This window comes from Vigna umbellata, chromosome 6, assembly GCF_029865625.1.
Source record: "Vigna umbellata cultivar VRB3 chromosome 6, Vumbellata_1.0, whole genome shotgun sequence".
Classification (NCBI taxonomy): Eukaryota; Viridiplantae; Streptophyta; class Magnoliopsida; order Fabales; family Fabaceae; genus Vigna; species Vigna umbellata.
This window is the reverse complement of record NC_142170.1, coordinates 13,163,793-13,175,915: the sequence shown is the minus strand read 5'-3', so window position 1 is coordinate 13,175,915 and position 12,123 is coordinate 13,163,793. Positions and strand designations below refer to the sequence as shown.

At 32.7% G+C, this 12,123-nt stretch overlaps 1 protein-coding gene across 1 annotated transcript; it reads left to right on the top strand.

Moving 5' to 3' along the window:
• Positions 1-724: 724 nt before the first annotated feature.
• On the top strand, positions 725-4,517 carry LOC124843161 (cyanogenic beta-glucosidase-like). The gene is made up of 14 exons (XM_088093025.1): positions 725-1,031; positions 1,191-1,315; positions 1,409-1,478; positions 1,650-1,708; positions 1,808-1,883; positions 1,985-2,062; positions 2,169-2,256; positions 2,731-2,986; positions 3,067-3,182; positions 3,259-3,488; positions 3,616-3,647; positions 3,744-3,846; positions 3,977-4,088; positions 4,166-4,517. Exons 1-14 carry the CDS (start codon positions 761-763, stop codon positions 4,347-4,349), a joined length of 1,800 nt encoding a protein of 599 aa, XP_087949151.1. The 5' UTR covers positions 725-760; the 3' UTR covers positions 4,350-4,517.
• Positions 4,518-12,123: the final 7,606 nt, after the last annotated feature.

Below are 12,123 nucleotides of genomic sequence, written 5' to 3'. Positions count from 1 at the left end.
ATTGAAGAACTCCTATGTATGTTAGAAGAAACATGTGCTTTCCTTGAGTCCCAGCACCAAAACGACGGTTTTGCATTGCGTTTTGAGAAATCCGCGCCACTGCGACCATCGAAGAAGAGGAAGGAAAGGAACAATGTATTTGCGAAAGAGAAGGAGAATGATGATGGGGTTAAGGTGGGGTATGGTCGTAACAGTGACGTTCACTGTTTTTGTGTTGTGGTTTAGAACACTGCACGTCCAAGCCTCTAATTCTGTTTCCGCCTTCGTTCAAAATGCCATCTACTCCAACAGAATCACCGTTTTCAGCTTCAAGATCACCCAATTTGGAAGGCAGCTTCTCCAAAATGCTTAACCCCAAATCGCGATTTCTGCAATCCAAACCCTAACTCACAAAATTACATGTTTACCCCTTATGCAGTCACGTTATGATACTAAACGTTGCATACATTACTTCACGCTGTCAGCTGGGTCGTTAAATATTTAACGTCGTGACTAAAAATGATTTAATTGTACACTTTTTCACAACTTGGGACCACATTGAACTTTTTAAAAAGGGTAGGACGGATTTAAACATTGCGCCTTTAAAGACGGACCAAAAGAGGTATTAAGCCAAAAAATATTATTAAAATCATCTTAGTAAACAACTGTAGAAGATTGTATTGCATGTGACAAACTCTCTCTCTCTCTATATATATATATATATATATATAGTGTCTGATGCAGAGGCTAAAGAGAGTTAAGAAATTGTAGTTCGAAGAGAATGGCCTACACCCAAGCTTTCTTGCACCTCAATGCCCTAACCACTCCTCTTAGAGTTAGGCCACAGTGGGGAGTGGGGACCACCAAACCAAAGCACATTGTTTGCAAGGCAGAGAAGGATGACGTGGAAGAGGGTGAAGCCACCACCCTTAGCCATCTCTCTCGCCGATTTGCCCTCGGCACTGCCCTCATCGGCGGCGCCGCTGCTGCTGGTGGCTCCAAAGTGTCACCTGTTTCTGCTGCTGATGCACAACTCTCTCTTGAGGAAGCTGGTATTATACCCTTCATCACAATCCATCATTTGCATGTTTATTTTCACGTCTCAGTTTTAAACCCTATTTATTTTACTGAATCACTACTGCATTAAGCAGAATGATAATGACTGAACATGGCATTGGTATGTAACAAGTTTATTCTGTTGGCTCCTGCAGCAGTTAGCACATTATCAGCAATTAATTCTAAGGAATATCCTTCATCGGTTGTCGAAGCTCTTTCTCTCAATCGAAACAGTTTTCCGCCTGACTTTGTTTTCGGTACAGCATCCGCGGCCTACCAGGTATCCTCATAATATCTCTTCTTATTCTTTTATGAGAAAACTTTGAGATTTCAACTTCATACGATTTGTTATGTTCTTGATATATACCTATAGTTCGAAGGAGCGGCGTTTGAAGGTGGAAGAAAACCAAGTATATGGGATGTATTCACCCACAGATATCCAGGTTCTTTTTATCCACCTTTTTATAAATCCAATTAAAACAGTTTTAAATTATTTTTTATAATTTAAAAAATATTTGTTTCTATGTTTTTCAAAAAGTATATATTATATATTATATATATCTGAAACTAAATAAAATAGTAAATGTCTGATTATAGTTGTGTAATACCTGCAGAGAAGATAAGGGATAAAAGTAATGGAGATGTAGCCGTTGACCAATATCATCGCTACAAGGTAAAGTTTCAATCCTTAACGATAACAGCAAATGATCAATGAAGAAGCAGATTATCTTTCTCCTATTATTTAAGTTTTTTGGATATGTTTATATAACAGGAAGATATTAAGATAATGAAGGATATGAATATGGATGCATACAGATTCTCCATCTCTTGGCCTAGAATCCTACCAAGTGAGATCAAAGTTGATGAATAATTATTATTTTTGTGATTATTGTTGTTCGATCTTTAGGGTTAATGTTTTCAATCTTTGTTGAAAATGGTTGATATACAGAGGGAAAGCTGAGTGGAGGTATAAACAAAGAAGGAATCGATTATTACAATAGCCTCATCGATCATCTGATAGCCAATGGTCAATATCCATGCTTTCGTCTCCTGGTTTTTCTTCATTAAAATTTGCATTTTATAATATACTTTTCTAAGTAAATGACATAATCATTTAAATATTAATGTTGCAGGTCTAAAACCATATGTCACACTTTTTCATTGGGATCTTCCTCAAGCTTTAGAAGAAGAGTATAAAGGTTTCTTATCTCCTCATATTGTGTAAGTACAAAAATTCTTTCATGTATGCGTATGAATATGGGATAAATCCTTTTAGTAGAATAATATATATATATTATGTGTTTATATAATTTGTTCTTTGAGATAATGTCATCTTTTTAAGAAAATACATAAATTATGATCACATTCTTTTAGAACAAAACTACCCTTATTAAAAGAGTTACAATGCATTTAGGTAAAGTATTACAAATAAGTGTTATTAACATTTGTGGTTAAACTTTTGTTCAAAGAGATTTCGTATTAATACTTTTTTATATGAATTTTTATGTGCATCAATGTGAAAAACAAAAAAAAAACACGTGTATTGTCATAAATGAAATATTATTTAAAATCGTATTATTATTCTAATTCTTTCAAAATATAAAACAGATAAATATTAATTTAAATTTATAATAAACAGAAAAAATAGACTTGTCAATTTAAAAATTGATTTTTGTTGAATTATTGATCTTCCAGAGGTGATTTCCGAGACTATGCAGAAGTTTGCTTCAAATATTTTGGAGACAGGGTGAAACATTGGATTACTCTAAATGAGCCATATGTTTACAGTATTCATGGTTATGCTCTTGGGAAGAATGCACCAGGTCGATGCTCTGAAACGGTAGATTCAACTTGTCTCGGTGGTAATTCAGGAACAGAACCATATATAGTTTCACATAATCTACTACATGCTCACGCAGCTGCTGTGGATGTGTACAGGAATCGGTTCAAGGTTCTTTTTTTATCAGAACTTTTAAATTGCTGCTGTGGTAGTTCTTTTACTTAAATTAACATTCAAAATACTTTATACAGGAACATCAAAAAGGAATGATAGGCATAACACTTAATACTCAGTGGTATGAGCCATATTCAGATGACAAATTTGATAAAGAGGCTGCCGAACGTGCACTTGACTTCATGTTTGGGTGGTAAGTGCTTAACTCTGCATAAGAATATGCATTCTCAAATGCGATTTTTTGATATGTAACAATGAATATACTATAGGTACATGCAACCATTGACATCAGGAAAGTATCCCGAGAGCATGCGTTCTCTAGTTGGTAATCGATTACCAGAATTCTCAAAACAAGAAGCAAGATTTCTTATTGGTTCATTTGATTTTATTGGAATAAACTATTACACCACTAACTATGTTGCTCATCAACCCCTACTCCAACCACTTGGAAGCAAATCCGAACCTAACTCCATTACAGATCCCCATGTCACATATTTAAGTGAGAAAACCTCTATCTATCAATTATTTAACTTATTTATATATATATATATATATATATATATATATATATATATATATATATATGTTGAATTTGTTATGACATTTTGCTTTTGTTTTCGTTGTAGCTGAACGCAATGGTATTCCGATAGGTGCACCAGTATGTCTACAATTATGTCAAGTTTTAAGTTCATGTTATTATTATTATTATTCGTATTATTTTCTTTGGTTTTATATAACTTATGTATATTTGCAGACGGCTTCTGGTTGGTTATATGTTTATCCCAAAGGAATTAGAGAGTTGTTGCTCTATACCAAAGAAAAGTACAACGATCCTTTGATTTATATAACTGAAAATGGTAATTATACCAAAAAAAAACTTTTATTATCTAGTTTAAAAAAAATATTTTGACGAAATTATTTAAAATGTCAAACTTCAATATAAGTTTTTCTTTTAAGACGTTGATGTATACTCCTTTTAATTTATAGGTAGAGGAAATGACGTCTATGATGAAAAACAGACACTTGAGGAAGCTCTTATAGATATTTATAGAATCGATTATTATTATCGTCATCTCTATTATCTACTTTCAGCAATAAGGTAATGATTTATTTTTCACATATTTTAAGAAGTATATTTTAAAGTCTAATTTAAATTTCTTTTATTGAATTTACAAGGGAGGGAGTAAATGTAAAAGGATATTTTGCATGGTCATTCTTGGACGACTTTGAATGGGTAGATGGCTATTTAGTAGGATTTGGACTAAACTTTGTTGACAGAAAAAATGGGTTGAAGCGATATCCCAAGCTCTCAGCAAAGTGGTTTAAGAATTTTCTTGGACCACCGTATCTCAAGGAATAGTAGCATTGTACACACATCTATACTTTGAAAAGTCTCTCTCATGTAATGTTACCTAGTAATAAATTTCAACAATGTGTGTGCTGTAAAACTTTTTATTGGTGAAATGTGACTTGTTTAATAGAGGGATACGTTTAATATGATAGCAAAATCTTTCTTTTTCTTCTACTACATATACTTTTTTTTATATGGATTGAATATCTTGATTGTACCTTAAATATATTTATTATTATTGATAAATTACAAGAAAATACGGTATTATTGATTGTAAAATTAGACAAGCCGCTTACATGCTGCTACTTAGTGACCACCCCACCCCAATACATACATACATACCTTCAGAATCTCTATGACATCAAGATTCCTGCGAAGCTCGTCACCCTCTTTCTCTGGAGATGCTAAATTACTACAGATAAATCAAAAACTTGTCTGATAAAAAGACATGCAGCCACAGAACAAGCATGGTAACGTATAGATAGAGAGAAAGAGAGAGAGCATACCCTAAAACATACATATCTGGTTCATTTTGAACCTGAAGAAAATCACTCAGATCAAGGTTCACAGTGGGGCATTGCCCTCCTACATTCCATGTTGCTGCAAAAACTCAGATATACAAATAACTACGATCATTAATCTGGTCAATAAATATTGTACTTTATTCATAAACACAAAAAGAAAAAAAGATCAATTCTTCATATATAAATATACCTGAGATTTTGAACTGCTTCGGTAGAAGACATAGAAGATTCTGAGCCTCAATTTTCAATGGATGTATCAGAAAGTGCATCTATAAGGAAAATCAAAGACTGGTCTAAGTGATCATGCCAATATGGAAGAGTAGAAAGTGCATCTACGTTTAATTACCTTCTAGTCTATATATCCATCATGTAATACAAAATTTCCTACACACAAGTCATTTGCCTTTTCATAATCTACCTTTATTATCCCTTTCTTCTTGTTTCTGCTGAAAGGGATCGAGGACAACTCCTGCTGCGAGCGTTCGGGAACGCTCATCCTCTTCCGGTCGGTCCTTCTCACTTCCTCCTTTCTTTCTGACTCTAGCTCTCTCAATCTCAAAAATGGGGTGACTTACAGAAAACACTCTGACGTTCAAGTCAGAAATTGCCCTTGCAAGTCTATCGAAATTTAGTCAAAAACAAATATTTTACCTTCTCAATCGATTGTTATTTATATGGTTTCAGAGAATATTATCCATTAATTTACCTTTTAATGACGTTCAATGCTCACCTTAACTGCTCGACAATGACCGTTACCTCATTAATTACACATTCATGAACATTCAAACTGATGTCTCCAGCAAACGGCTGGAGAGGCCTGATCAGACAAAACGGACTGTCGTTCTCACTTACTCAGTATTGTCTACGCCTTTCCGGTCAGTCAATCCTACTTTGTAGTAACACTTCTTTTTTTTTCTTTTGAGTTCTTCCACAACTTCATTAGTTACCGTCCAATGGTCTTCTCCCTTTTAAAGATGTTGATTATGAACTATGCATAACTTTAGGGAACATTCTCATCATCCTATTCATCTATACCTTAGAGATAATTTTATACACACCCCACCGTATAGGCCTAAATCATGAAGACCTATTGGTTTCTCCTTTTTGGATATTAGAGTTATGAAATGAGGCATTACTTCCATTTCATATATGTCCTTAGCATTGGAAATAGTTTGGAGACAGGGTGAAACATTGGATTACTCTAAATGAACCATGGTCTTATAGCAATAATGGTTATTCAGTTGGGTTGTTTGTACCAGGTCGTAGTTCTGAACAGGAAGATCCAACTTGTCTTGGTGATGGTAATTCAGGTTGTTGTTTTCTTTGTTTTCATTGGCAAGCTGTGTATTCCGATAGGTACACCGGTATGCATACGATTATGACAAATTTTAAATTCATATTATTATTACTTTATTTGATTTTATATAACTTTATATTTGCATACAGCTTCTAAATGGTTATTTGTATGCCCCAACGATTTAAAGAGTTGTTGCTCTATATCAAAAAAGAGTACAACAATCCCTGAATTTATATAACTGAAAATGGTAATTATAAAGAAAATCATTTTTATTATCTTTGAAATACTGTCTAAAAATATTTAAAATATAGAACTTCAATACGAAGTTTGTAATGTAATTTTTCTTTTACAACATATTATATATATTGTTTCTTATTCATAGGTAAGGGTAATATCTCAATGAACAAACGCTTGAAGCTCTGCTACATACTATAGTATCGTCATCTCTGTAATTATCAATTTTAACTTTGTCACACATTATCCTAAGTGCACCATTGAGTTTTGAAGACGTTTAGTCATATTTTTAATATGTTTTGGTATCTTTTTTTAATTTCAAATATCTTTGGATACACTTCTGGATGATAAAAAAATTAAATAGATATATCTATTAGTTCAAACTACAATCTGATTTTGTAAATATTTTATAATTTTTTAATTAATTTATATATAAAATATTTTTAACTTATAAAAAATTGTTTTATTTTATTATTAACATTTTTTAGGAAAAATAATCCCCAACGTATACCGATCTTTCCTTTAAATGATAATAAAATAAGACATGTCATTCCAAAAAGTTTGTGAGATTAAAATTAACGTATTTGCTCAAAATAATTTCTTGTTAATTTCTCGCTGATCCCTTCCAAAGTTATTCTGTGAAGGAAGTGAGGAAACACCAAAAAAAATATTTTGAAAATAAATTACTAGTCCAAAAATCAATTTCCATTTCTTCAATTAAAGAATTACAGACAGTGTCAAATCATCATTAAAAAAATGCAGTGAAAATTTTGTAATTAAAGTGAAGATATTGTAGCAGGAATAGGGTTGACCAGATTTGGTTCTACCACGTTGCCTCTGCCAAAGCAGACAGTTCTTGGTGATGTGTATGGGTTGAGTATGATTAAATTACTTATTTATATTTTAGCCAGCTTGTGTATTTATATTACGGAATCTATATGAAGATAATTTAATATCTATTACATGATACATATGAATAATTTAATATCTATATAAAACATTTTTATTACATAATATTTTCTTATATATATAACCTTATACATGTTGAAAAGGGAAGGTGGAACCTTCTTCTTTATGATATAAGATTGAATATCATATTGCAGTACCTCCGGAGACGCCGGTTGAGACGCCGTATGTGACGGAGGAACCTTCTCAACGGCAACAATTGGCCATATCATGGCACATAGGCGCGTTGTTTGGAAAAGTTAAGAAAGAAAAAGATATTATTTTTCTTATGAATTCATTACCTTATCCAATTAATCATATGCATGCAGATTTTGCAATTTTTTTTATAGCCATGTGTTGATTAGAGTATTCAGTGTAAGGCTCGTGTTCTAAACCCAATTCCTTTCTTATTCCATTTTTCTTTTTTATTTATCCTCAATGTTTTTAATAAGTTTCTTCCAAATCTTTATAGTATATTGTCTTTATAAGTTTCTCATGAGATCATGCCTATTCATGTTATTTAGTTCATCTTAATATATTTCAATTCCTTTTTGTTTTTTAAAATTTTTCAATTCCTTTAATATTAAAATTTGAGATCAAAATCAGTTAAGTTAAAAGAAATCGTTCTCTCAATTAAATTTCTTGCTGTATAATTAGGTTTTATTTATAATGTTATTCTAGACTATTTAGAATTTTGGAGTTTCTCATCTTTCTTAAATATTGCATGCAATGCAAATTACTTTGAGAGAAAAAAAATTTTTTTCACAAATTATTGTAAAGTGGGTTATATTTAAAGACGAGATTAAATATGAAGTTGGATAGATAGGTATTAATTGCCTTATTAATGAGAAAGTCCCCACTATAATGTAGGAGCATTGATGTCACGACCTTGCCAAAATTATTTGTGCCACCTTATACAAACTTTTACCCTAAAGTCTATAACTATGTAAAAAATCAATTAATAATAAATTAAAATTAATGCTAATTAGCTAATAATATTGAATTTACCTATTAATAAATTTTAAAATAATAAAAATACTAATTTATCATCAATATTTAAAATTAACTCAAGAAAACATCAACTAAATTAATTATGATTTAAAAAACTAAATTAATCATAATTTATTACTAAGTTTTCAATTAATTTATAATTTTTAAGACTTAGTATGTTCAATATATTCCATTGGCTAGTTTATAAGATGTGCACTTTAAATTACTTTACACTTTATTTTTAAAATGATATAATTATGATAGTAAATTGTAGTTTTTTTTATCAGTAAAGAATATATATAACCCTACATATCATATAAACCCTACAGTGTTAATTCTATTACTTAAGACCTTAACTAATATAAATACAGTTCAATTAAAACTAGAACAGGTCATATTTTGAATCCAATAAAATAAAATACAATTATCATAAATCTAAAATATTAATATTTTAATTTTAAGTATAAATATAAATCATTATATTATTAAAATAGCAGTAATGAAGTGGATGTCATAGTTGTGAGTGGGTGTAAAGAAGGATAATTTCCCTTAAATGTCTCTATAGCACGTAAAGCAACTCATTTTATATTTATTTTTTTAAAGTATTTTGACCATTTAAAAAGGTTAAGTTTTATATTTATAAAAAAGAGAAAGATTAAAAAATTAAATAATAAATATAAAATTTGTGTGAAATTTTATTAGAAGAAGGTAAATATTATGCCTACACTCACATGACACATTACTGTATACAACAGTGTCATTGATGACAAAGAAAAAGAAAACGTTTAAATCAAATTATACTAAAGATCTAATTGTGCTGTATACATATTGGAGCTTAGAAGAAGGTGAATATTATGCTAACCTCACATGACATTGCTGTATAAAAAAGTGTCATTGATCACAAAGAAAATGAAAACTTCTACATCAAATTATGCTAAAGATCTAATTTTGCTGGCTGGCAGAAGCCAAATGTTAGAAATTTAGAACATCTCCAAATATTACATTCATTAATAATTTAATAAATTAATAATAATATATTAAACTTTCATATACTTTTAAAATAATTATAATATAACTACATCTAACTAAAATGTATATACTATATATTAAATGTACTCCATAAGATAAATTAAAAATGTCTAAGGAAGAATCCCAAGAAAAATTTAACAGAAAAGAAAATATTACTACGAACGAAGAAACATGTGAAAACAAATAAGGAATTTCTCTTAAAGGGGTTAAAATGTTTAAGGTATAAATTTGGTATAGATTATAGATTGTTTTAAACAATGTTTTAATTAGAGCTGTTAAAACGGGTAACCCGACTCGATCTGGCCTGGTCCGCTACAGGTAGGTCACTTAGTGAGCCAATCCAAGCATAATCTAAAACCAAGCACAAAAGGCGAACAAATAATGTTTTAATGTCGATAATTTTTGTATCACTTGTCCATTTATAATATTAGAGTTTTGAATAGATAAATCTCTAATATTTTTCTCTCTTGAAGCATCTTTTTCTTTATCCCCATCTACACTATATAAAAAAAAATGCTAACTAATAATATTGAAACACAAAATAATAAATAATTAAATTAAATGAGGTGAGTTTGTGAACCAACTCGGCTCACCATGGGTTCAACCTGGATGAGCCGGGTTCTAAGTGAGACGGCACTAGTACAGGAAGAGAATACCGCACCGGTTAATTTCACTCATAGGCATCGGTTTTTGAACCGAGGCATATTCAGGCGAAGTAAAAAGTGGTAGCCTTTTTGCCTCGGTTCCAAACCGAGTTATTTTGTCTGTCTCTACGGCCTCGGTTAGAACCTAAACCGAGGTAGAAGGATTTATTTATTTATTTTTTGTCTCTACGGCCTCGGTTAGAACCTAAACCGAGGTAGTAGGATTTTTTTTTCTGCGTGCTTGAGTTCTTAAATTATTCTAATTTCAAACCCAGAACCCAAACTGAAAAACGTTAAAAATGAAATAGAAAGCCAGAGATGAAACTCAGAGATGAAACTCAAAGATGAAACAACAATATTACATACTCAGATACTCAGATGAAACAGCAATATTACAAGATACAATATTATAATATCCAATGTCAAAATTCTCTCTATAGAAGCAGCAAAATTACATACTCAGAAGCAATATTACAACAACAGAAGATACTCAGAGATGAAACAGAAAGCCAGAGAAGCCAAATTTCTTCCTCTTCGCACATGGTGAAACAGAAATATTCTTCCCCCAACGGCGTGGTCAGAGGTCCAAAATATTCCTCCAAACCCCAACCGCCGCAGGCCCGCCGTCCCTCCACCTCCTACCCCGCCACCCCGACGAAGCCTTCACTGGCTTCTGTCCCGCATGCCTCTGCAAACGCCTCGTCCTCCTCGACCCCAAAAACAACAACAGCCTCGCCACTGCTCGCAAACCTCCATTCACTGCCGCCGTCGCCGCCCTTAAAGCCCTCTTCCGCCCTAGAAACCCTAGAAGAAAAAGGAAACTTATTCTGGACCGATTGATCGGTGTAAATCAAAGTTTAATCGGTGGAAAAAGTTTCTAACGGTGAAAACAAGCTTTTAATCGGTGGAATCGAAGGGAAATGGTGAAAAGGAGAAGAAACCCTAACGGAGGGCTTAGATCTATGAATGCTTCGGTGGAAAATGAAGGATAGAAGAAATGGAGATGATATTGTGAGTGTAGAAGGCTTACCGTGACGATGAAAGGCTTGCGATGAGGAGATCCCTCTCTCGAGCACCGTGGAACGGCAGCGGCCGACGGCGTGGTTGAACGGCGGCTTGCGGCAAGGGATGAACGCGGCTTGCGGCAAGGGTTGAACGGCGGCTTGCGGCGTGCCCTAATGTTGGGGTTTGGTGGAGAAGAGAAATTGGAGGCGAGAGGGCAGAGGGCGAGAGGGCAGAGAGCGAGAGGGCGAGAGGGCAGAGGGCGAGAGTGCGAGAGGGCAGAGGGCGAGAGTGCGAGAGGGCAGAGGGTAGAGGGCAAGAGGGCGAGAGGGCAGAGGGCAGAGGGCGAAAGGGCGAGAGGGCGAGAGTGCGAGAGGGCAGAAGGCGAGAGAGAAATTGGTGATTTTAACCTAGGGTATTACCTCGGTCAAATTTAAACCAGTGCCAAATTTCATGGTATTACCTCGGTCAAATTTAAACCGGTGCCTAAACCCTTTCAGTTTATATTATATGCCTCGGTTCGCCTTCTACTCGAAATAGTAGAGTTTATAGGCATCGGTTAATATATAACCGAGGCATATAACCACTCAATATTTACGAAAATACCACCGCATTTTTATATGCTTCGGTTTCAGTAAAACCGAGACGTATATAATACGTTAAAAAAGGCTTTTTTTTACTATTGCGGGTTAAAAAGTAACTCGCATAAATATGTGAGACGGGTTCTAATTAGTGGTTTATGTCTCGAGCTGGTAAATAATATAATTTAGTTTGGACGCATGTACAGGACGTGCTAATTTGGGAGGATTTCATTTTTAACTTTTCTATGTAAATTTTAGACTGTACACGAGTTAGAACAATTTAATTATACTTATTTAATATATTTATTTTTATTGTAAAAAAAGTTAAAATGTAGGATAAATTTTTATCAAAAAATTTAGTATATAAATTTTATTTTATTTCTGATAAATAAAATCGTTCACTTCAATTTAAATATTTAACATAATTAATTTCAAACTTTATTTTCATATAAAACTCAATTGGGCTTAAGCTTAAAATAGTTATTTAAAATTTATCATCTAAAAAGGTAACCACTTATAAACAACTAAATATTGTAA

Coding starts and splice junctions, on each gene's coding strand:
- LOC124843161 (XM_088093025.1), top strand. CDS start 761: ATGGCCTACACCCAAGCTTTCTTGCACCTCAATGCCCTAACCACTCCT. Junction 1,479..1,649: donor ATTCACCCACAGATATCCAG/GTTCTTTTTATC, acceptor TAATACCTGCAG/AGAAGATAAGGGATAAAAGT. Junction 2,987..3,066: donor TGTACAGGAATCGGTTCAAG/GTTCTTTTTTTA, acceptor TACTTTATACAG/GAACATCAAAAAGGAATGAT.